At 39.5% G+C, this 26,949-nt stretch overlaps 1 protein-coding gene across 1 annotated transcript in view; it reads right to left on the bottom strand.

Moving 5' to 3' along the window:
- The window catches only part of VWA8 (von Willebrand factor A domain containing 8), a 235,770-nt gene that overhangs the window by 147,272 nt on the left and 61,549 nt on the right, over positions 1 to 26,949 (bottom strand). The window contains 10 exon segments of the mRNA XM_018560480.1: positions 1,647 to 1,753; positions 2,431 to 2,546; positions 7,840 to 7,917; positions 8,201 to 8,369; positions 12,534 to 12,647; positions 14,692 to 14,852; positions 18,962 to 19,039; positions 20,452 to 20,586; positions 22,619 to 22,750; positions 26,333 to 26,437. Of these exon segments, the coding sequence (XP_018415982.1) occupies positions 1,647 to 1,753; positions 2,431 to 2,546; positions 7,840 to 7,917; positions 8,201 to 8,369; positions 12,534 to 12,647; positions 14,692 to 14,852; positions 18,962 to 19,039; positions 20,452 to 20,586; positions 22,619 to 22,750; positions 26,333 to 26,437 (1,195 nt within the window).

Below are 26,949 nucleotides of genomic sequence, written 5' to 3'. Positions count from 1 at the left end.
GCGTTTCAGCTTTTCCCACTCCTCTCCTCCTATTATAATAAGAATTGAAATGGAAATCTAAGAGGGGACGTTGGAAGCACCTAATAGGCACTCTGTCGAGTGGATAGACCTTGAACCTGGAACAGAACTCACCAATAAGTCAGTGAGAAGCACTACTGGTTGGTTTAATGCACTAGCATATACCAAATAATGAAGTATAAAGCTAGCCATACACCTATAGATTATCTGCAGATTTTCTATGGTCAGATGGAAAAAGTGCAACAGATTCCTCCATCCACACAGTTTAGCGTAGTGGATGGGCCAAGCTTCAGTATCTTGTTAGTCGGCCCTGCTGACTCTCAAAATACCTGAACAATGCCTGCATCCATTCAGAATGTTCAGGTATTTTGACAGCCAGCATGGCCGACTAGCAAGATACTGAAGCTTGGCCAAGCGAGAGATTCCTCCATCCACGCAATTTAGTGTAGATGGAGGAATCTGTTGCACTTTTTCCATCTGACCATAGGCTGATTGAGAACAATCTATAGAAAATCCATAGGTGTATGGCCAGCTTAGGTCTTGGGTTTTCTAACCTGTTTAAATTACAAAATAAGCCAACTGTTTATAACAACTGTTTTGCCTGCTAATGGATTTGTAAAAGAATGCAGAAACACATACAATTCAGATACCATTACTGTAGTAGACAAATCTTATTCCACATATTTTAAATAGTGTGATGTAGATCTCTCTCTGATGTACACAGTATGATCCTAAAGGTTTAAATGTACCAATACATGTATTAGTATTTTCATATGAAAAATAGTGACAAATAATTGAATTCTTGAGTGACATGTAATGTAAAAAAAGTGGGGTGGACACTGGTTTTAGTTTAGACACTTCCAATTAATTCTCTATATTAAAACTCATCTCCAGACAGAACAAAAAAAAATCACCTCTAGTACCTAATCCATTGTTTGAAAAAAATAGAAAAACTACATAAAAGCCCCAAAACTCCAGACATGTGACAGTCTGGGTCCCAGTTCTCCTTTCCATAGTGTGGGAGGGTCTGGAGGGCAATGAGAATGCCCAATGGCTGTCACAATTGTCCATCACAGAATCCTCAAGCCTTCCACCGTAGCTGTGGCCGTGCAATTGCAAATTGCATTGAAGTCTTTGGAAGCTGTTCACACCTTTGCGATTTGTCGCGCAGTAGAAATCACCTGCCACGCAAAAAGGCGCAGGAGCTATTTTCGGGCGATTGTCGTGCGTTTTGGGTCCATAGACTTGCATTGAAAAATCGCATAGGTTCAATAGGTGATTTTGGAGGGATAATTGTGTGATTACAGAATGAACTCAGAGTTTAGGGCTTTTTGTTTATTTTTAAACCACACACTGGATGGGTGCAGATGGACCGGGAACAGGTTGTTTTCTTGTTTTTACTGGGAGATGTGCTTTAAGATAGGCCACTGTAGTGATAATACAAAATTCCCTAAACAAAAGACAAATGTCATAAAAGTACCCTTTAAAGGATCCACATTTTTAAAAGATAAATGATCACACATATTTTTGGCTAACAGAAGCATAGTGAAATTAGTTAATTTGAAAGTGCTGAACTAAAGATAAATGAACACAGTAAGGTAGTTATATAAACCAATAGGGCATCTTACAACTATATTCTCTGTTTTCCATCCTTTCTAGCTCCTCACTGGTTTGCTCTATTCCCGAGTCCAGTAAATATTTCTGTAAAGTTGATCTAGCAAGATTTGGTAAAAATCTAGAAAATTAAAAAAATAAAATAATAACAGACTTAAATAAACATTTTCTTTGTTAAATTGAGAAAAATATACATGCAGGATAAAATAAAAAAATGTAAAATTAAATCTTTAAAAAAAAGCTAGCAAATAAAATAAAGATTAGTTCTAGCATTAGCGGTGTCAATAATTGTCAATATGATTTTCTACTATCAGGGTGGGGGAACTCCCTTGCAATGGCTGTGTCAGAGTGTGCCAGCCAAGAAACTCAAGTGGACTGATACACTTCAGAGATTCAATGAAAATTGATTTGCAGTGTACCTCTGTCCCAGAGACCATTATTTCAGTGTTTTCACTGCAATCAGACCTGTGCTGACAAATAACCCTTAGTTGCTGTAATGCAGGTCCTAAAATTTACCATTACAGGGTGTAGGTAACATCAACTGTACATGCCTGTACTCCAGTTCTAGCCGTTTACATATTTTTTTTTTAACAGGCAAAGGTTGTTTAAATGATAAGAAATGTAATTTTGGAACACAATCTCGGTGCAGACTAATAACTCTCTGCATATCAAACTACTGCACATCTGTTAATAATTAAGACTAAGTGCATTTATACAGAACAGGCACTGGAATGATGCTTCTTCTTGCCTAACAAATCTACTCCACTGTCACAATGCTTTGAAGGCCAGAGTACATACCTTGAAAGGCACGCCTTGTTAACAGCATGATAAAGACTCTCATCTGGGTACTTTGATAACCTTCTACATATGCGAAGTAGCTGTCTTGTAGATAAGGATGAAGCTAAAGACTGAGTCTGCCAATGAAGAAGAATATTTACAAATGTTTTATTTTGGTCACCATCACATGGTAAGCTTAGAACATAAAATAGGATTTTGGTACTCACCGTAAAACCCTTTTCTCTCCGTTCATTGAAGGACACAGGGAACAGATCGGAGATCATGTACTGTAGGGTAATATCGCCACCTGCAGGAGAAGGACGCTAGGCACAAAAAAACTAAAGACCAATTACAGCCTAGGGGCGGCCCCTGCTGGTGGCCAAACCCCCCACCTGCTGACAAGTCTCCAGTTTAGTAACAAGCAGTAAAGGAGTACACACCCACACAGAGGGGCGGGCCCTGTGTCCTTCAATGTACGGAGAAAAGGATTTTACGGTGAGTACCAAAGTCCTATTAATAGCATACGCCTGAGAGACCGTGTCGCGAATCCATCGAGAAATGGTAGCCGACGACAAACATGGAATCCGATTCCCGAAATGCAGCCGTAGCACTCAGGTAAACCCGGATGGCGCGGACCACGTCCAGACAGTGCAGTGCCCTCTCCTTCCTGTGGACAGGCTTCGGACACAAGGAAGGCAGGACAATGTCCTCATTGAGATGGAAAGCCGAAACCACCTTCGGCAAGAAAGACGGCCGAGGCCGCAGAACCACCTTGTCCCGATGCAGGACCAGCAACGGGGACGAGCAAGAGAGAGCCGCCAATTCCGAAACCCTGCGGATCGAGGTGACCGCCGCCAAAAAGGCCACTTCTTGAGAGAGAGTCAGAATCGGAATGTCCCGCAGAGGCTCAAAGAATGTAAGAATACCGAGAAAAAATTCTTAGCTCCTTACTCCTGACGCTAGGCAAAAAACTGGAGACTTGTCAGCAGGTGGGGGGTTTGGCCACCGGCAGGGGCCGCCCCTAGGCTGTAATTGGTCTTTAGTTTTTTTGTGCCTAGCGTCCTTCTCCTGTAGGTGGCGATCTTACCCTACAGTACATGATCTCCGATCTGTTCCCTGTGTCCTTCAATGAACGGGAGAGAAAAGTGGTTTTCCCCTACCAAAAAACATAATAGTGGTTATAATGGCTTTATCCTAAAAACAGTCACTGTCTAATATAAGCTACATGATAATTTAAAGGACATTAAGTGTTCAATGTGCATATAAACATCTTGCCAAAGAATATTGGTCACTGGTTAACAATTGTTTATTTATTAAACAATACCAACCCATGTGACATAGGCCTACTAAGCATGGTGAAGAAGCAAAGAGAAGGACTCCTGTAAGGGACCTAACTATACTGTATACCAAAAGTGATTTGAGATGAAAATGATGCCTAGAGCCTGAAATGTAAACTATTAAGAGGGCACAACCATGTAAGCAAGTATCTAGGGTCAAGAAAACATCAAGCCGAAGCTGTCAAGGATGAATGAGACTAGACACTGAAAGTACAGAACAAGGCACAGCCCAAGTTATCCACAAAACTGGAGGGTGTAAAGGAGAGAGAGAGACTTGATACCCAAAGGCTCATCCCTCAGTACAATATCCAAAGAGGAGCACTTAAAGAAGAACTCCAGGATGCACATGACTTTATATATTTAGGTCCTCCTCGGTCAGAGGAAGCAAACTGCTGTAACAATTTAAGATACAATTCTTACTTTTCTTGTACTCCTCATTTTTAGCTGCCAGTGACATCACATCATCTTATTAGATCAGTTCTTCCTGCAGCTAGTGGGAGGATCTAGGTAACCAGTGCGTGTCTTATCCTGGCATAGAGAGTCGACTACATCTCCCATAAGGCATTGTGAAATAGACAAAGTGGGAGGTGTGTATAGGCAGAACTGAAGGTGGGGATGGGAAGAGCTACAAAGAGTGCACACACAGGGAATAGAGAGTAAGATACATTTGAAAGGGCTCAGTGTTGAATCAATAGGACAGCAGCACTGGTAATATGATTCTAGAATGAGAGAGGTCATCCCCTCCCGGCAACCAATCAGCCAGCTAACAGTACACTGAGAATCAGAACTTACAACAGTTCTCAGTCAATAGTACACTAGTACACTGAATCAAAGAATCACATGAATCTCTAGTAGAACCCAGTACACTGAAAGAATCAAAGAATCATAGTAGAACACATCATCTAGTAGAACACAGCAGTGGTAAGGGACAGACAGCCTTGCAGGGAGATAATAGAGATGGCTCCCATAGTATGAATGAGTGAAGATCCTCATTTAGGCAGGTACTTTAACCCTTTAGGTTGAGTCAGCTCCTGAGCTTCAGTTCACTTGCTTGTCAGCAGACTCATCAAGTGAACCGATGAATCAATTCATTAATCAGTTTATTTAAATGAACAGTTTGAAATGAACCAATTCCTGTAAAAGATCCAAATTTCCCATCACTAGTGTGGAACAGGAGCATGTTTTACACAGAGTTCCAGCACCGCCCAGTCTCAGGGAAGGAGCTATGCACTGAGAGTGGGCAGGGTCAGACCAGCAGTCTAAGACTTCCATACTCCACCCACTTGCAGTGTGTGCTGGCTGCAATAGAACTACAGGGGGGAGGTTATAAGACCACTGGTTAGGCTGATAGACCACTAACCACTGTGCAGTCTAAAGCTGGCCATACACCTTACAATTATCTGCAGATTTTCTGTGGTCAGATGGAAAAGGTGCAAAAGATTCCTCCATCTACCATTAACTGTGTGGATGGAGTAATATCCACCTCGGCCAATCTGTTGCACCTTTTCCATCTGACCACAGAAAATCTGCAGATAATTGTAAGGTGTATGGGCAACTTAACAGAAAGCAAATGAGGGAGGCAGAGGGCAGGAAGCACAAGCTTGTACCATGGATTTCTGGAAGATTACATTGCTACGCAGAAAGGTAAGCACATATTTTTAATACTTCCAAAAGCTAGTAACAGTAGGCTGGGAAAAAAAGAAATTCCCCAGAGTTCTTTAAAAAATGATTGATGCTGGGATTTGAGAAGGGATATTGGAAAGAAAAGGTTTCTATTTTGTTCCTGTTAAAACATTAGCTTTGGAAGGGTTGTCATTTCGCTTTATTTTTTTGTATTTTCACCATGAACGATGCACCTGTGTTCTGGTATGTCCAGGGGTTGGCAAAATCCACTATCAAAACAGATTGGCAAAATCATTCTATCATAAACAAAGATCCATAATTCCCTATGCTCACCATCAAAACAGGCAAAAATAAGTCAAGGTAAGATGATGTGTCATTACTTAAAAGAGAACTATGGGGGTAACCTTTTTATCTCATAGTTCTCTTTAGGGTCATTGGAGGACATATACTAACGTCCTCCCGTGACCCAAAGCTCAGTATATAGTGGGAAATACTGTTGAGATCCACCCATCTGGCTGATTGACAGCAGGGTCTGGCTATCTAGAGGCAGACTCGGCTGTGCCCGCCCTCTCCCCCGTCCATTCCTCCAGTCAGGAGGATCAGAGAGGGGAGGGGGGAATCCGTGCAGGGAGTGGAGACTGAGAGTCACCGCTCTCTGCAGGGAGATGATCGGGAAGTGAGCGAGCCGACGGTATGTGTTCGCTCACTTCCCAATCAATAGAGCCGATGTGTGACATTGAAACTGTCACATGTTGACTCTAACTGTGAGGATGAGTGTAAATCACTCTCCTCATACCGTAGTTCTCCTTTAAGTTCTTAATATGTTTGATACTTTTTGTCAAAACATTAAACAAAGTCTTCTGCTGTGAAATTACACTAGAAACAGGTGTTAGGCTAAAAATAAAATAAATAGACGTCAACAATTGAAATTTGGGACAACATATTCAGCACAAGTAAATTTTCAGTGTTCTACTTTGAAACATCTAAAAATAAGCACGGACAGACACCACTTCATACTGATAGGCAAGATCCAAGTCTTAAACCTGCAGCCCTAGTTATTTTTACAAGCCCTTCTTTTTTAACATTTGGCACTCTTTGTTCCTAATGAATAACATGTGTCTGTATACTTAATTGTCCATTATATTCACTTCTTACTTCCCATATTAGAACAGAGCACTCCAGATCACTAAGCGAAATGTCTGAGTAAGAAAAAGAAATTGGCTGGCCTATCAAATTCAATATAATTGTGATGATAAATGCAACAGACAAATTCAAATAAACATATAAAACATACATTTTTTACTTGCAAATAAAATAAAGATGTTAATAACAATAAATGCTATAATTATTATTAGAGAGCATGAAGACTAGATTCTCCATTACCTCTACAAAAAGTTGAAAAAATACTTTTTATACTTTTCATTTCAATCCTATTCTAGCCTTGTCATCCTGCAGGTTTCATAAAAAGAAGTTGCACAAGTTTAAAATGGATAATATGTGCGGTTCCGAGGTCTATTCAAACATACTTGCATATACTAATGAAATTTACTTTTAAAGAAGAACTCCCTTTGTGCTTAGTTAAGTAAGAAATAGAAAAGAACAAAGTGATAGGCATATCCCTGTGGTAGGGGTTAATTACTGTTTAAATGTTTTATTTTTTATTTTTTTAGTGTGTTTTTCTTGTGGTGATTGTTGATTTCTTTAGACCGATCTACCTGTTCGTTTGAATTCCATGCATATAACTGCAGAGATATGGGACTGTAAGATCTTGTCTCGTCCATGTGTTAATTTCGTGTATGTGTGTAAAAATGAAAATGTCAATAAATACTACCTGATTTAAAAAAAAAAAAGAAGAACTCCAGGAATAAAAATGTATTAACCCTTTCCTGGGTGGCTACCCCCATACTGGGAGGGTTAAGTGCTCATTTGTGTCTAGGTGCTAAAATTTAAAAAAAATTAAAAAGTTATGCTCATTAGACCATCCGAGTCAGCTTGTTCTTGACCGGTGTCTAAAACGTCTCTCCCCCTCTGCTGCAGCTGTCTAAGGATCCTGGTGTCGTCACGTTCTATACACTGTGTAGACTGTGTATAGACAGGAGGATGCTGAAGACCAGTACATCTGTGCATCTGGGGAGTATACCTTCTTTTTAGCACCTAGACAAAAACAATCACCTAACCCTTGCAGTGTGGGGGTATCCAAACTGCAAGGACTAATAAAAAAAAGTTCTGGCATTCTTCTATAACATTATACATTTAACTAATGTAAATACTTGAACAGGATTGGCTGAACTGTCTGCCAGAATCAAGACAGGCTAAAGATAATTGCAAATATGTGGCAGGAAAAACAGTTCTCATGTATGTATTTCATCTGTCATTTAGCTGCTTACCTGTGGCCTGTTTTAAAACTGCAAGTAAATAGCGCCTCATTACAACACACACAATATGATTACGTTGTGAAACAGTAACTCACATTAGGGTCCTTTGTGTCACGCAGCTTGTGTGTTAATGTCAGTAACTGGTCCACTGCCTCCTTTGGTACGTTTGGCACCTGTGTAAAAATTTACTTTTTATCAGCAAATGCATATATTTTATTTCAGAAATCTAAAATACCCACCAAGAATTCTGCTTACATCTTCAATCAAAAAGAAAACATCTAATTTAAGTCTCACATGTCCTGTTTTGGCATATTTTGTGGGCATATAACATAAATAACTGCAGGAGGTCATTACATAGTGACTATGTGAGCTCTGAATTAATTAAAAATGGCCATTTACATTTTTTACAGTGCAATCGGTATATGAAAAATTGAGAAAGAGCACATAGTTCTTTACCATTTCCCTCATTATCTGAATCTCCTCTTTTCTGGTGGATGATTTAACCTCATGATATAGAAACATAGTGAGAAGCTCGGGGCCCAGCCACTGCTGAGTACTGCTGCCAATCACTGGTGGCTCTGCCAAAGCAATGATTCTGAAAGAAGGGTGAATGCGAAAGATGGACCTGTTAGGAGTAAAATAAGTAAAGGTTACAAAAAACATAGTGGTTTTTATACCAGGCACACTTGAGATTTATTCTCCAACAAAAGAATGCAAAATATTACCAAGAAAGCTAGTGGTAGTTAGGAGTAGTTAGTCACATTTACCTGACTTGTTCTGTAATTCTGAACACCTTCCATCACCCATCCAAGGGGTTTCCTGATGTCTTAAACATTAGGCCCCATTCACAAACGAATGGGGCCACAAAAATGCAACTTTGCCTGTCTAGGCAAGAATCCTAGCACCGGCCCTGTATGGGGCTACGCGGCCGTACGCCCCCCTGCGCTCACCTCAATTGCAGGTCCGTAGGGGTGCGGGTGAGCGTACTCATATGCCGCCAGAATGGATCCTGTATGCGTCCCGGCCAGAAAACCCGCACCCCTACGGACCGGCAATAGAGGTGAGCGTAGGTGTAGTAAAACTCACTTCCACCCAATTTGCCCCGGAGTTTGTATGCGTATTTGTCTGGCTTTGGTAAGGCTATCAGTACGGAAGCTCGTTATGAAGATCATTATTTTTTTTAATGTTGAGAATGTCAGGCTGATATGAATTAATACAATTATAAATAAATATGTGTTCCTTAATTGGCAAGTGTCAGAGTGCAACACCACAGTTTAGTCCTTCCAATGATTAAATAAACCCATAAAGCATAAGAAGATAACATCCATGCTTTTTTCAGGATGGTAAGAACTCTGTTGCCATAGCTACCCTTTTCAGTAAAATATGAGAAGCTAAGGATATAGGGAATATATAAAACTTGGTATTAATGCAGTTCTTTGCCAAGTTCAAGTACACCTTTTTTTCTATTATTCAGAACATAACATTGTTTCCACCAAGTTAAGTCAGGCTCACACTGCCAAGTAAAGGTGAGATGGGGGCATGATAATATCTACTTTTAAGCATCTCTGTGCATGAATACAATCCTCTTTATACATAGAAGTAGACAGACGAAGCATTGGAAAAAGGAAGCACAAAATGTTAAACATTTGAACACCACAGAAAAATATGTAATGTAAGTAAAAAAACATAAATGTATATACAATAGTATACTCCAGCTGTAAAAGTATTGATCTCCTCACTTTATACATTTTATGCCTGACTGGCAGATCCATATTAAACATTAAAGGAATATTAGAAACTACTTTGCATAATATTGTATGTTTAATTAGTATGAATTTTAAACAAGTTCTGTTACTTGCTTTATGGTCTTAGCTTTTGGCAAAAGTGTCCAAATATCTTTTTTTACTATAGTTTAGCATCAACATATCTCATTGCCAGAACCCTGGTAACATTTGTATAAGATCAAAGCTTTATTTCTCCCTCTCAGGCCAATGCAATCCACAGACGATAAAAACTAAGCTCCAACCAAAACATTCCTGTGAACAGGAGTTAGAACATAAGGTTTCCCCATTAGGAAGACTTTCTCAAAGCACCTGTGGATGACCAATACCCCACTCGCATGGGTCATTATACTACAGATAATTTACATCCCCTGCTTTACAAACTGACTCTGAAGTGTACCTCCTGAAAGACTCTCCTGTTATCTCCAGTAAGTAAGGATAATCTTGTTAGGATTACTTTTTTTCCTGTTCCTATAGCCAGAGGTTTTCTCAATAAAGTGGATACTGTCAACTCTTCCTTTACACATTACAGCTTCCTCTATCCCAGGGGGCCTGGCCTTTCCTTGCTTTAGATGTTATTATTGGGCAGAGGTTCTGGTGACGGTCCGATGGTGCCTTTCCTGCACTATTGACAATCCAGCGGTGGCCCTGGAGGCGGCGATACTTGGCTCTTATGCTGCACTTAGCAACCTGGTATTTTGTGGGGCCCTAGGTCCAATCCTGGCATTACCACTCCCATGAAAACCACTAAGGGCTGGAGGAAGGTGAGGGAGCAATGTGGTTCTGCAAACTCTTAAACTTCCAATATCACCCTTCTGGGGTAACCCCTTCCACTCTTATCTGCAATCTGTTCCAGATCCTTAGCTTTGGGCCAGGTATGGGATTTAGACCTTGTAGCATATTATGCCGGAGGGTTCACCGCTTGATTTCAATGCACTTAAGCTAGCCTTTCAGCTACTGAACTGGATGTTTTTCAGATTCCCCTAACTGCAATGTGCCATTCGCACCCAATTTCCTATGCCTATAGGCCTGGCGTCTGATCGTATTGAGCAGTTTTTGATTGCTGCACAGGTGGGTAAGTGCTTTCGTCCATCTATCTCCGATTGTCCTGTGCCGATACCTGTGGTGGCTCTCATCTCTTTTTAAAATGGCAACAAAAATATGTTTCTATTTTTTGTTGTTGGGATATTTGATTTGAAATCTGACTATGGTGAAAATAATTTCTTTAGTCATTCAACCCTAAATTATGTCTCTAATTGGCTACAAGAAATACCGGCAGACATCTCTGGCTTTAATGGTTGGTGCCATTTAAGATAAGAGTAAGCTTCCTATGAGAATACTGACAAGCTAAATGCTTCTTTCAAGAGGGGATAATAGCAGGCAACAAAATGTCAGTTATACCAACCAGCATTAGACATTTAACTTAATACATCATCTAAGGCTGGTCACACCTGGGACAAATAAATTGTACAATCTCTTTGAGATTTACCATCAACTACTGTGTAGAATGAAGGCCTACCTGACTGGATATGAAACAAATTGTTTAGATCAGGGGTGCCCACAATTTTTTGTGTTAAGATCTACTTTTCAAATGACGAGCTACGTAAGATCTACCAACGAAAAAAAACCTCCCTCGCTCTCTCTCTCCTGGCTGTCTCTCCTCGCTCTCCTGGCTGTCTCTCCTTGCTCTCTCTCCTTGCTCATCCTCCTAGCTGTCTCTCCTCTCTCTCCTGGCTGTCTTTCCTCGCTGTCTCACTCCTGGCTGTCATTCCTCGTTTTCTCTCCTAGCTGTCTCTCTTCACTCTCTTGGCTGACTCTCCCCTCTCTCTCTCTTCCCTGGCTGTCTCTCCTTGCTCTCTCCCCTGGCTGTCTCTCCTTGCTCTCGCTCCTGTCTGTCTCTCCCCGCTCTCTCTCCTGGCTCACCTTGCTGTATTTTGCAAACAGTGTAGTGCAACAGGTTGTGTAAACTAATATTCTTTGATGTAATGCATAGCACTTCAACCAGCAATATCCACCAGAAAGGTGTCAGGGAGCTTGGCTCAGCAGACTCAGGCTAGTAGGTAATCATGTGTGTCCAGCGAAATAAATATACCAAAATGGAATAAAGGGGCCACCATTCACACCCTTCGTGATCTACCAGCATCAGCTTTTAGAGCTACTGGTAGATTGCGATCTAACTAATGTGCACCCCTGGTTTAGATAGATCCTTGTACTATGTAGGTGTCAGGTACCTGTTCGCGGGAGATGCCGTGTCCCTCTGCGGGGACATAGACGGAGAGGGTATCCAGCAGCACGTCCCGGCCACGCAGGCGCAGACGGCAGAAGGCCCGGCGGGTTGCGTCCCCGTGCGGCATGACGTCATCACGTCAGTGCGGCGCGGTGACGTAATCACGCCGGCGCATGCGCAGTAGCTCATCCTCGGCCTATATAAGGCGCTGCAGGACGCTCATTCAGTGCTGGGTGATCTTCAGCCAGCACTGGATGTTCGTGCTGTGCTTGTTCTTGCTCCCTGGTCATTTGCCCTGCCTTGCTCCTGTTCCTTGCCCATTGTGGTTCTTGTTCCCTTGGCTTACTTGTTACCGACCCGGCTTGTCTCTGGACCTCTCTCTGGCTTTATCCTTGTACTCTGCTGCTCACTTGGTACCGACTCGGCTTGTCTCTGGATTTCTCCCAGGTTTAACCCCTTGTACCGTATTGCCTGCACACTACTGACCCGGCTAGTCTCTCACGCTCCCTTCTGCCTATACCCTTCAAGCACGGCGGCTATTCTGCTAGGTCACCATGTAGACCTCGTGACCTACAGTTCCGCATCCGGCACTCGTGCATCCCCTGCCTGAAACCTACTGTTCTCAACCCCAGTGGTCATCAGACGGGGTTGCAAGGGAGGTCCTCCTCGTCATCTCGGGCCCGCACCACAAACCTAACAGTAGGTGTAAGTAAACCTAAAGTACATAAAAACTGTAACATCTGAGGCCAGCTTTAAATGTTCTGATTTCTGTATCCATTACCTTTCTTGTAGTTCAACATCTGAAATGTGTAGTTCTTCCTTTAAATACTGATATCTATCTCCTCGAAGTAGCTTGGTACCGTCGTACAGAGTGAGCTCCCTGTCATGAATAAGCCTGTAAAAAAATTGTGAAAAATGTTACATACACCTGTTAGAGATAATGACCACATGACCTCAAAGCATAGGTTGATGAAAGACTCTCCTAAAGGGATTAATTTCAGTGTTTAACACAACAATGTATTTGCATAATTACTAATACAATAATTCAATGAAATACTCTGTCACTAAATGTACTGTATGTTAATTTCCAAGCTAATGAGATTACACAATAATGCTCATATTCCAATTCATCTCCATCAATTTCCCATTCACTGTATTTACCACCCAGAGTATTTCCAGCTCTAGCTGAAAACCGCCGGTGTTACGATATCTGCCTGTCCTTGGTGACCTGCATGATGCCAGGTCCCACTATTGGCTTCCTGACAGATGGCCAACAGATGTGCTACTGAAAAAAAAACCAAAGCTTTTTTAACCTTTACTTCTCATTCACAAATAAAATTTCCAACATGTTTAAAAACACTTTGTGATACCAGTCTATTCCCACAATCACAAACTGCACTGCTACTGTATATGAACCACTCTGTTACAGAATGATGCTTAAACTGGTTGCACTGAATAGTTGAATTAAACATTGTATGGCAGCTTTATATATAGAAGAGCAACACTGAGAACTATGAGTAGCACTCAGCCGCCAGTAACCCTTGTCACAAGATTCTTCTTATGTGAATAAATCATAAAGCATAATCCCAGGCCATGATTACATATACTATGTAAACGGGAGTATGAAAAATTCCAGGCTAATGAACATTTATTTCAGTACAGGAGCTGCTAATGCTGCTTCAATAAGCATAAATAAATATTGCATAAAAATTTAAAAAATATTATAAATATTGCAGAAGCAGAACAATAGTGCTAGAGCTCATCTACTTACTAAGCCGTAGATGTGGACTTTGACTTGCTTTACACAACTTCCATTGCTCTACCTTATTAAAGACAATGCTATTGCATAAACATGCTAAAAGGACAAGTTTATGCGTCAGATGTTTTTAGTATATTAATCTTAGTTACTTACTTTAAAGGCAAATGCAGACAAAAAGAATAAAACCTTTTAAGTCAAATCAATAAATAATACAGGGTATTACTTGTGCTGCATAAACTCAACTCTATATAGCAATGTTCAGTCCTACAGATGTTAGGGCCATACTGCAAAACCCCAAACCTTTAATGAATCTTGGATCGATGACTGGCAACCCTTACAGTGAGATTACTGAAGAATAAGCAGATGTGCCCCGTCAAGAAGCAATAGATATCAAAATCATGTAGGTAAGGGATCTTTTTGAGCAGAGAGCACAATCTGTAGTCCATCTCTAGAAGACAGTATAGCCTCCAAAACGTACATCACTTGTACACTATCTTTTTTAATTTGCACTAAATAAACTGCATATCTGTGGGAACCAGAGGTAGAGCTATGTTTTCCTTATAGTCAAGAACAGCTCAGCAAAGATAAAAAATAAACTGTAAGGGGACATGGGATCTGAAGAGTATGCTGATGATCAGGTAAGTAATGAAGGGCCATTGAATGGGAACACGCAAAATTAGTTTACAATAGCGTGAGTCACTGATGCCTTTGTTTTCCAAGTTCTAAAAATGTCTCTTTTCATGAAACACTGATGGGAAGGTTGATCAGTATAAGTCAGAATGAAGTTCAGAAATAAATAACACAAACTGTACATAGTTTAGTTAGAGACCCAAGCAGACAGTACAGTGACTAGCTTCTTATAATCTTTAAGACTGCAACTTATTAGGCAACCATCATTTTTTTTCTAGCACAAGTCCTGGTACTAAGAAAAGTAGGTACATAAACAAATTCTGCCAGTGATAGCCTTCTTGACACACATCAGCTGTTAGTGATAGTCATGTTCCCAATTTGACTTTAGAATATTTTAAGTAATAAAATATAGCTATACGTATCTATTTCTGACCATTCCACCACATAAACTATTTAGGAGATACATATTTTAAGTATTTTTAAAGCTCTCAGCTCACAGTACAATTTTTCAAACTTTATCTAGTCTTCTAAAATGCAAGCAGTTACCGACCTTTGAAGAATGGCTAAAGTGCCTGGATTGACACGATGGATACCATCAAGAATTACAAGCTTTCCTTCCAAGGCAGCTGTAACCAAAGGAGACTGTCGCCAGGCAGTGTCACCATTTGGAAGTGTGTATCTTTGCTGCAGCAAATCCCTGGCAGTCATATCCTGCACAAATAAATTCCACAGATATAAATGTGATAACAGCAACAATGTTGTGATGCAGACTACAATTATAACAATAAGAAACTGGTATGTAATAATACTAACCAATGATACTTCCTAGCCCTAACTAGTACTGCTCTAAAAGCCAGATTCTGTTGTAAATATATCTGGCATTATGTGATAGACTTGGTGGAAAAATACATATAAAATGCATACTATATTCTGGAGACAGGGCCATGAGCTTCTATTGACAGGAATTACATTACTACAAGATGTAAAGACACAGTGGAGCATTATGTTCATGAAATCAAACAGATGAATGCACTATTTTAGAACTAAAACCCTTAAAGATAAACTCACACAAAATGCACAAAATATTAATGGATAGCTAAAACCAAATTATTTTTTAAATATTGGATAGAGTAACTGTCAGGAAAATCATGTATGCAGTAATGCAAAAGAATCTACGTGTGCGCATGGCCAAGCAGGCACCTATGTCTGCAGAAATGTGCATAGACTTTGTCCATGTTGAATATCTACCTTGGATGTGGTTATGGTGCCTGGGATTATGTGGTTAAATAACTGGGTGTGGAGTGCCTATTAAACCTGAGCCTTAGTAAGGAAAGTTGCAGAGTGGTTGTCAGCGACTGCTTCCTGCGACTTCCTGTGAGATGAATCCAGAACATGTGCCCCATTGAACTAATTCCCCTCTATTTTAGTTTTTGTAAAAACACAAAATGTTAGATTTTCTTTAGAACTGGTGACATTTGTCACCAGGACAAACAGAGGTAGTGAATCTCCCTAGCGGGGATGCACAAAGCATTAAAAACCTCAGAGGGGTTCTATCCTATTTTCCACTCTATCCAAAACTAAATATAAAAACTTTGGCTCTAGATTCACTTTAATATGTGGCTTGTTTTTGTGTTATTACTGTATGAATTACATTCTTGATTTGTACATTTAAAAAGCACTCTTTGAGTGCGTTATCTCCATCCAGTTTCCTAATTTTGCCCAACTGCTCCAGCCATCATAATTATGTGTGATATTGTAATGATCCCCAATCATCACATCAACACTATAGTCTATAAGAAGTAAGGTTTTGTTACTGTGTTCAGAGTTTTGACAATCCAGTTCACAATGATCAGAACTGTGTACTAGATTTTTGTATTGTTATTTTGTATCATTTGTCATAAGTTCAACCAAGCAAACACACAAACAAATTATACAACAAAAACAGGAAAAAAAGATATGAGACAGGAACAGAAGACTTATTCATTAATACAAAGAGAACTTGTTCTTTATAATGTTCTCTCCTGGCCTCCATTTTATCAAATACGTGATGGAAGAGAAAACAGAGAGAGGATGCTATATGATACTATCTGTAACTTGTTTTTGTTATGTAAGGCACATACAATTATCCCCCATATATCTCAGTTTATTTTATGTTTTTCATTTTGCACTTTGTTTAAAACAATGCACTATCCTAGAATTGACAAGAGATCCACTGAAGACTTGCAACAAATATCTAGCATGGTATTTCTAAAGTACCACTTACAGCTTTGAGCTTTCAGAAGGCCAGAAATGCCTGAAACCATGAGTTTGGTTGTAACATTTATATCACTTTCATTTACATGAAGATTCTACAACTAATACATGAACAAAAAAGTGCTGCTGCAATGCTTCTGTTAGGATATGAATATATAACAAAACCTGTTTACTTGCTTGGCTATGTACATTATAGATGTATTGGTGGAGAAGAGTGAATGGCTTCACTAACTATTTTCCTACTCTCAGATGGTACTAGAAGGCTTCACTTTAACCATTTTACTGCGGCAAGAGTTCTGACAGTACTTTACTCTGGTACTCTCCACAAGCAAGAGTTCTAGTAGTACGGTTTCTGGCACTAAAACACTGTACCAAAGCCCTACCAAATTTTGCCCCAACGATAAGTAACCCCGACAGTGAGAAAGGTTGAGAGAAAGCAGAATTTGACCAAAATTCATAGGTAAGCCATACGTAGCCACATCCTTAATCACTTTGCACACAATAGATACGATTCATTAAATGCAGGGGGAAAGTCTAGCAAAGGGATGAAGCACGTTTACCAAAAGAACGTTCAGTCTCCAACAGCTGATCACTTTAGTTTCCAGAAACGCATTTTTCATTGAGCAACTTAAATGAGCTATAAATAGCATAGGTTACTCACACAAGGGAATTTTAATTACACGACAAAAGCTGCGCTAACGTGTTTTTTTTTCAAGCTCCTTAATTTAAAAACATGTTTGCAATGTTTAAAATTAGAAACAGCAACAGGAAAATATATTTATTCCTTGCTCAATGAGTGGGTTTCTTCAGATGTGAAAAGAGTTTGTTTTTTCCCCAAACCAGCATGAACCTATATCTAAACGCCTTCGGAGGGAGGGAAATTATCCCCAGTTAATTCATTAAATGCACTTCAGCTGTTACTGCCACCCTTCTCTTATGCCCTTTGAATTACAGATCACAAACCTTACCCATCTATTTTTGCCTCATTATGGCACATTACAGAGCTCTTTTTAGAGGGAATTCAGTGTTGTAAACACTTTCATGCAGAGATGTGTTATGTTTCTTTGTACTCTGTTTTAATGAGCTTGTTTTTCTGGGCTACACACAATAATTCAGTGACCCTTCCTCCTTCCTTTGAATGGGAAATTGTACCCTTTAAGGATTCTAAAATAAGATTTCTTTTAAGCAAATTTACTAAATAAACATTTATTCCAGTCAAATGTTAAGTTTATATTTCTGATTCTTATTCTATGCTCTTTAAATGCGTAAAACATCTGCATTGTTGAAATGTAATGTGGCATGTTCAACAAGCGTGTATAAGTATCTCTATACCGTATATTATTTTATTATGAAGTGTTGGACTTAAATGACCATCATTGGTACATCTAATTAATTGTAAGGCTAAGATCACCAGCTTCCATCATAATTTGGCAACATACAGCAGTCACACAGTGTATCATTAAACGTTTGACAGTAACTGTGTATTTACAGTCTACTATATTGTTTTGCTTGGTGTTTGAATACATTCTTGATTATGACAATCAACGCTGTTAATTTTAATAATCAATATTGGGCTATAGACCGACAGAAACCCACAAGATGGCAGAACATGAAATACACCCATAAAATATATTTTGCATATATCTTGTCTGATGTGAAATATAAAATAAATGAAATCTGGGTTGCAGACATGAACACTGGAGAAGTGGAAATATACAGTAGGGTGGTGGGCCCTTGCTTCTCCTTAATTCAGTTTTAATACATTAGCATCAATGATTGTTAAGCAGCCTAGATGGGAGGATCTCTGATCCCTGTACTGCATGAAGTCCCTGAAATTAGATTCACAAAGTGACACTAAACTCAGGAGTTAAATCTTAAAAATGCATTCAAGTACATTAACTATTAACAAAAATGTAGCTTATTTGTGCAAAAAAATGGATCCAGTCTTTGTGCATGTGAGAACATTAAAGTGACACTAAACTCTGAGTTAAATCTCAAATAAACACTTTCAAGTGCCCCCAACTATTAACATAATGTATCTTATTTGTGTATCACTCGGCTGTAGATCCTCAAATCATCTCTGAATTGGTGCTGACACTGTCCTTCCTTCTGGAGGGTGGCTACTTTTGTTCCCCATGGTCCCTGTGTGTGTTGTCACATAGCCACCATTTCAAGCACGCTCCTGTCATGGACCAAAAATTGTTTACTAATTTGTATTGAGATTGTAGTCCATCACATGAGCGAGCTTGGAGTGGTGTCTAATTTACAACAGACACAGGGACCATGGAGAACAAAAGTAGTCAGTAGCAGAGATCTGCCCTCACTTTCTGTTAGGCTATTACATAGAGAGAAAATGTTGAGAAATCTGTCCAACAGGGACAAAGCAAAAAGAATGTAAAAAAAAAGAATACAAACAAATGAAAATGTATATAGTTGCACTTTAAAAAAAAAAAAGACATCCCCTGTAAATAAGACCTAGTGTGTTTTTGTGGGGAAAAAAAAATATAAGACAGTTCCTTATTTTCGGGGAAACATGGTGTATATATATATATAGCGCAAAAAATTACCTGGTACAACATGACAGGCTCCACTTCATACCCAAGCATATCAGCAAATTCTTTAGCATTCACACTTTTGCCGCATCCCTAAGAAGAGAAACAGACTTTGGTGAACCACTTACGGTGAAATTAATGTATATGCAATGTCAACTTAAGACTGAGTGGCTTACTTATTTCTTAATTATCTGTTAAAGAGTATTTATACTGTAATCAACCTTATCTTGGACCATATCTAATTCAATGAATAAATTCTGCTGACAGTGAACAAAAATCTTTAAGATCCTTCAAAACAGATACAGTTAAATCTTAGCCCATCAACACATTTTGCAACAGATACCATGAACACATTACCGATTCAATACAGAAATATTACATAGCATAACTTTGGCACTGCTGTTAACTGTTTTAAGTTTTCAAATAGATGTAAAAGTATGTTAAGTTTAACAAATCTCAGAGAAGAGTATACATTAAGCAAAAGTTCAGCTTTGAAATGTCCCCCCAAAGGGCAGTCAACCCAAAACTGCCATTTCAGATTTGGTAGATAATGGAAAAATGATTCAGTTACTGGTTTCCTATGTTCCTCAGGGTCTTTAGTGGTGAGATTTCTGTGCTTAAGGTGAATGCATGTATGATCAAAAGTTTTTGGGGGTTGTTTTTGCACTTTCAAAGTCTTTAAAGGAAAATGTGCATGTATTGTAGAAATGTAGCGCATATGTCCTTTCCATTTGCTTTGACATACGCTTCACGTTCCTAGGTTTACAATCCTGCCATAGCAATCACCAGGAGAAACCCACTTTCCCTGTTACATATAAAATAAATCTGATGTAGAAGTAGGAGCAAGGCCTCATGGTGTACATCACAAGAGTTGGGGACTACGAAGAGAAGATTTCACTGCTGGAGCCTCCAAAAGATATTAGTAACACAAGATTCTACCAATAACCAGTATTAGGGCTCATGCACATGGGCGTAATAAAATACTGATATCTACACAGGATCTGCTAGCAGAAAGATGCTGCATAAAAAAACACATGTAATGGTGCATAAACACATCCGTTTACAAACGTTTAGGCAGGCAATCATCCGTAAAAAGAAATCATATCTGTAAAAGTTCTTCCATTTCCATCCTGTATGTGTAAATTAGGCAAAAATACTGGCTGAGGGTGCAGATTTTTTTGTATTTTTAAGACACAACGTAAAAATCTATTCGCTGTGTGGATGTGAAAGCAATTTTTTTTTTTTTTTTACACCCCTGTAAATGAGTCCTTCAGTTTTTGGCAGACTGACTTTTACATGTTGTGTAAAATTATCTCAAGTTCCATATAAATATGAATTGTACAAAAGTGAAATTAATCATTTTGTAAACTGAGTGTGTAATAAGAACCTTGAGAGTCAAGAGCCCTTTTACCTGAATTCACTTGAAGCAACCTTAGGGAAAACTCATTTATCTTATATGACCACAAATATAATGTACAAACTTTAAAAAACAAGTAGAAGAATACCTTTCCTCCAATCAGACATATGTCTTTAACCATGTGAGACTGCATCATTTCAGCCAGCAGCTGCTCATGTGTACTGGTTCTAATTAATGTAGATAGCTGAGAATGTAAGCTCAATGGTCGGGTTCCTGATGCCATCTGTGAAAAAATAATGTCTCTTGTCAACATAGAGTAAAGGGGTAGACTACACCACTGCCTCATGGCAAAGTAGAACCTTTGATGTCTTAATATGCTTTAAGATTCTTCTTATTTAGTCAAAAATGTGGTATATTGTTATCTATGAAAACAACTGCTGCAGAAAAAAACACCAGAATTAGAAATGATTGGATAAAGGCTTGTTATGTAAATAGATCCAGAATAAATTGACAGAAAGAAACTGATTGAAGTAAAGTGGCCAATGGAAAGATATGCTTTTTATGGCTTAACCAAATAGGTTTTATATAAAATAATGTTATTTATGCTGGTATGATGAAGTAAAGATACTGCTTTAGAAAAGAGCTCCACTTCCCTATGTTTGAATTTCAAAGAAAAAATAAATCTTTATGTAAATATTATCAAGTTGCATGAAATGAATAGAAAAGCATACTTTTCACTCTCCATCTTGGTGTATATAGAGCAAACTCCAGTCAGATCCCCTAGATCAGTGGTTCTCAACCTCTATAACCTCAGGACCCACATTTGTCCTTGGTCATTAGGTCGTGACCAAGTCGCACCACACTGGAATGCACAGCATTGCAGTACCACATGTTTCGGTGCAAGCGATTAAACTGTGGGCAGGAGGTGTGTTCGGGGTGCCATTCAAATGAATTGCAACACAATGCCCCTGCCGCACCAGATGGAACAGTAGGTGCGATTGCGTGATAGTTTGCGACGAACTGACAGCTACGCACACAATCCCACACAACCCAAAAATATTTTTAGGGTTTCAGTGTGGGCCACTGTGCTGTAACAGAGCTCCATTCATACGTGCATTGGTTGTACAGCTCCTTTGCACTGCCTGTATAGGTGCCGAGAGCCAGACTGTGATATCACTCCGGTCACATGAGGGAGCTGTAAGCAATGCATGGCTGGAGCTCGTGGCCCACCCCACCTCAAGCTGAATGGCTGCTCGGCACCAGAACTGACAGTGCTGTGCTAGGGTAGGCTGAGGAACCTCCCCACCTAGTGCAGTGGAATGCATGCGGCGACCCACTGAACATGGGGTCGCGACCCACTTTTGGGTCACGACCCACCAGTTGAGAACCAAGGCCCTAGATGACCATAGCAGAACATAATTACAGCAGTAACAGAAGTGTACTGGTCTGTAAAAAAACATTTCTCTGTCATGATCAGGTATTTTTTCCACAATGAAAATTACTTCTGTACATTAGATTTTGCTTAAAATAAAATTACCCATTCATAAAGTTCAACAATAACCCATTTTCAATTACCATATTCAACAAATCGCAAAAACTAACAAACCATATACAGTAAACTCACTATTATTCGGCATTCAAGCAACCAAAACTCTCAAGCATCCAGCAAAAAAAACATATGTTCTCCATTTTTATTTTTTTTTGCCAGTGGCTTGATGTACCCTAAAATTTTCATTAGTAACTAAATTTATTTGGTTGCTTACATAATTCTTTGTTTACATCTTGCCGCTGGCTAGATTCCACGGTCGGCAGCAAAATGTAAACAATGGGGAGCAATGGCAGCCTGCTATTGGCTATTTCAAATTGCAAAAGCACATAGCAGGCTGGCTAGTGCATCGCCCAGTGAGCAGAGGAGCGGACCTAAGAGAGAACTTTTAGGTTTATACACACACACACACATCATTTGTTTTATTAAAGGATAATTATGGGGAGAGTGAAATGCACTCATCCCCATAATTAGAGCCAACATGTGACACTGCAATACTGCGATAGTGAGCAATAGCTGGCTATATGCTGAGTTTTGGGTCACAGTAGGACACAGTAAATGTCCTCTTGTGACCCTAAAGAGAATTATGGCCAAAAAAGGTTGGGCCATAGTTCTCTTTTAAGGATTAGAATGCTAAAACCTTATAGCTGTTCCCTTTTAATTTATAAAAGTGCCACACATTTGAAGCCCTGCTTATATTTAAAATATACAGTACATAGTATACGATAGCTGGCATCATCTGACAAAACCGTTTAATTAGGCACCTTACCTCCACTGAGATGTCTGTGTCACGTGATCGTATAGTCACAGCTGCTTTAGGGCTATCAGAATTCTGCAAAGGCTCTACATTTACAATTGTCAGAGAATCAGGGTGCTTTCCGGAGTCTGACAGTTCAAATCTCTAAAAACATGGAAAGGTATTACCAAATAATATAATGTATGGAATTACAGGTTGGACAAAAGAAGTGCATCAATGACTGATGAATAAGTTATTATAACACTGCTACTTATTTTCTCTCATAATAATCTTCTCCTAAAAATGTTCAATTTACAAACATAAATGTCACCAAGATGTTTAATCTGCATTTATTTTTTCAAATGTATTTCTTTTCTCATAAATCATATTATCACAACCTCAGCTGCTTTTCCTTCTCTTCTCCAAAGCCATCTATTAAAATTCCCAATTATCACCACCCTAAAGCTAGTGTTATTTTAAGAGGTGATAATCTATGTGGTAATCTTTCTGAATTGGCTTTTACATTGCTTTATAAGCACCAATAAAATAACACAAACAGTAATTTAATAGCACTGGTAGTGGTAAAATACCTGGTAAAATAGATGACTAAATAAAGAATGTTACAGCATCTTCAAAGTGGTAGGCATGTTGCATAAATTAATGATACAAACCCCCCAAATATCCATTTTAATTCGAGGTGGTAATGCAACAAAATAGGAAAAATGCCAAGGAGGTGAATACTTTTGCAAGCCACCGTATACGTGTTCGTAATTGGAAAACTTGTGGATGGAAGCTGTAGAAGAGAGAAAAACTCAAAAAGCCCTAATTACTTCCAAAGAATGTAGAGAAACATATTAGGGATGTTTTGGTACAGGATTGTAAAATGTCCTGTGGAAGGCAGAGACCAGCTTAGCAAGAAAGGAAGCCTTAGGCCTCAGTACAACCTTATCCTGTGTATAACCAGAAAATTATCTTTACAAGACAAAGCTGCTGACTCTGAAACACACCTGGGAGAACTGATGGCTACAAGGAAGGCAACCTAGGGAGAGAGTAGGGTCAGGGGAATATTTATGATAGGCTCAATGACAGAACAAAATTGGGGTCCTACAGAGGTCACAAGCAACACCTCACTAGAGAGTGAGAGAAAGTGAGGCAAAATTTAGACCTTGATGGTAATCAAGGATAAACACTGGTCAAGGTCAGACTGGAGGAAAGATAGGATACGTTGCTCCTCCTGTGATACAATTTCCTTGATTTGCACCATGTAAAATAAGCCTAAGGTTTAATGGTAGACCTTGCAGAAGGTTGACTCCTCGCTCTCAGAAGCATAGGGATGACAGCTTTCAAGAAGCCCTGGCCCTAAGGACCTGGGATTCAACAACCAGACCATGAAAGCCAGCGACCAAGAACCAGGTCCTTCAGACCTTGGGACGGTAGGTCTGGATAATCTGGAAGTAGAAGTTCAGAGTAGGGAAGGCCTAGATCAGACCAAACTGAACCCAGGAGTCAAGGCATCCACAGAGAAGGCCTGGCAACCAACCTGTACAGCTTGTTGTTGAATCTGGGCATCAGGAGATTAGCATTCAGCATCCCACACTTGAGACCAAGATCCTAAAACATCCCATTCTCCTAAAACATCCCATTCTCCAGGATCCAGACACTGATGACACTGTTAACTGAGGAGGACCCTAAGAAGGGGAGTGAAGGAGAGCAGGAGAAAAGTATAGGGCTAGCAGAGGCAGTGTCTGCAGAAGAAACAGTACCCTCCCCAGGAGCATTGTGGGGCTGTAATCACCCTCAAAGCAGGCAAGGCTGGTAACTTAAATGGAACAAGCCACATCCAGTCCACATCCTTGGTCCTGTAAGCACCCTGTGCCAACTATACACATTACACAAAGTGCCAAAAAGAGTGCCCCACACCTCATCCAGGGCCCTAAACACATTACATTGCAGCCCTGTATCTTACTTCTGACGGAGTCCGCATACAGTCCACCAAGACTCTGCTGAGCAGACAAACAATCCGGACAGCTAGTTTTAGGTACCACAGTAGCCATAAGCAGCATTAAGGAAAACCTGCTAGAATACTCTTCAGTAGAAATAGCAGGAAAGAATGTACAAAGTTTAGGCATCCATACCTAAGGACACTAGAAAAAAAAAAGGCAGCCTGGAAGTAGGAGGAGTTATACAGGGCTGTCCTAAAGCTTTAAATTATTTGCCAGTAAACAATCGCCTAATGGTAGTTGCATAACCCATATATTGAAGTATTAACCCCTTGTATCATAGTGTAATGTACAATCAAGAAAACAGCTTTGTTAATTGAGCCCAACGTATGGAAGAAAGGCTAAACCAGACCATTTCCAGTATTTAGGCAGCTGAATTCTCACAGTACAGCAGAGTAGTTTGAATGGCCAGAAATGGAATTTTAAAAAAGCCAATGTTCACATATGAACACCAAGTCATGCAACTGCTTCATAACCGCTGTCACTGTCATTTTTGCTGGACAAATTAGTCTGCATTTACATGTGAAGAAAATATAAAGGCCTAATAAATAAAATGAATTTAAATACAAAACACTATCACTACCAGTTCCAACCTTAAACTAGGAATTTACAGGCTTTTCATTCAGAAACAAAACAAAGAGGGGAAAAAAACAAGCAACAAACTACTTCAGTACAGTGCTGTCAGATGCTCACTGGTATTTACTGGTATATGTGGTACACTGGTATATTAGATTCAGTGCAATATACATTGAACAAAGTTTAGAAGTAAAAATAAACTAGAAAGAAATAAAGTTCTTTAATTATTTACTTGTCAATATCTACTAAGTATTTAAAAGCAAATTATGTGCCTGTACCGAAGCAATTAGCAATGGAGACACCAGTTTTTCCAAGTAGTTAAATGGCCATCAAATATACACTTCAGATGACATTAAAAAAAAGGAACAAGTAAAGCAATAACAGTAATTCTGTCTGAAGTCTGTTGAAGTAGGCAATTAGCACATTAGTTGTCAGTTTGCATACTAGCAATCTTAAAGGACTCTGTTTCTTTCAATTTCTATCATAAACAGTGGTGACCAAGTGAAATTGTCTGAATCATGTGTACATCGGTATTGAGGTTTGTCATTTCTGCAAAGGAAGGCATAAAGCAGGAATCCATGATTCATGAATTGTGATTCTTCACAGACTGGACAATCTGCATGCATACTGTATATTCTGGTGACTCAAAAAATGTTCCATGTCCCAAACTGCCTGATATTTTTTTATTTATTCTCTCATCACCACATAAACCTTTGACTTATTTCACCAACTTTCTTAAAGAGCAACTCCGGGGGAAAATGTATTAACAGTGTGACTACACCCATACTGCAAGGGTTAACTGCTCATTTTCATCTAGAGACTAAAATAAAAAGGTTATTCTCTCCCGAACCTCTGAGCCGGCCAGCTGTTAGAGTGCTCCCTCCTCCTCCTTCTTGGACGTGATGACTCGAGGATCCTTAGGCGGTTGCAGAGGAGGGGAAGCAAGGCTAGAAGTGCTGGTCTAAGGGATAGCCGGCTCCAATGTTCGGGTGATTATATTTTTTTAATTTTAGTCCCTAGACAAAAAAAAAACAGTTAACCTTTGCAGTGTGGGAGTAGCCCCACTGCAAGAGTCAATAAAAATGTTGCACGGAAATCTGCTTTAAACATTAGTCTGGAATGCTACTGCAGACTAGAAGCATTTGTGAAGTGTGCCAAAATACATATTTACCTTTAATGCGTCCTCCACAGCAGTCCTACCTTCTTTTCCCAATAACACACTGTAAGGATACAACCTCTGGATTATGTTTTGGGTGGACATCATGGGAAACGCATTCTTTGGATGGATAAAGACAAACACATTACTGCTTTAGTTGACAAAATGATAGAAGAGATGTACAGGATATTTGGCATGTACAGGTCAAAAAATTAAAGCTAGACATAGAATATAAAACAACTATTAAAAACATTTTCATAAACTTATCTGAACGGAATATATCAGAGAGATCTTTGGGAGGAAAAGTTGATTAGCAGTCAGTAATTTTCATGAATAATATGCTTTTCTTTTTTTTTCCAAGCAAAGGTTCTTTGATTTCTAACCTGTGCTGAAAAGCTGGACACAGGGGAGCGAAATTCCTATCGCCCAACGCCAGGGACATGCAGTTTCGGGCGCCGGGCAGGAGGTTTTTTTCTGCATTTAGTTTGTTTCTGCATTCAGCCCTGCTTCAGGTAAGCGGGGCTAAATATAGAGCAGGGAAGTCCACACTTATTTTGTACAATTGATCTGGGTGGCTGTATAGCCACCCAGATCACTTGTAGCAGCTTGCTTGTCCGATCAACCCATGCAAC

Source organism: Nanorana parkeri, unplaced genomic scaffold, assembly GCF_000935625.1.
Source record: "Nanorana parkeri isolate BGI_ZX_2015 unplaced genomic scaffold, ASM93562v1 scaffold457, whole genome shotgun sequence".
NCBI classification, from domain to species: domain Eukaryota; kingdom Metazoa; phylum Chordata; class Amphibia; order Anura; family Dicroglossidae; genus Nanorana; species Nanorana parkeri.
The sequence above is the reverse complement of the archived record's forward strand: the minus strand, read 5'-3'. Positions and strand labels throughout refer to the sequence as shown.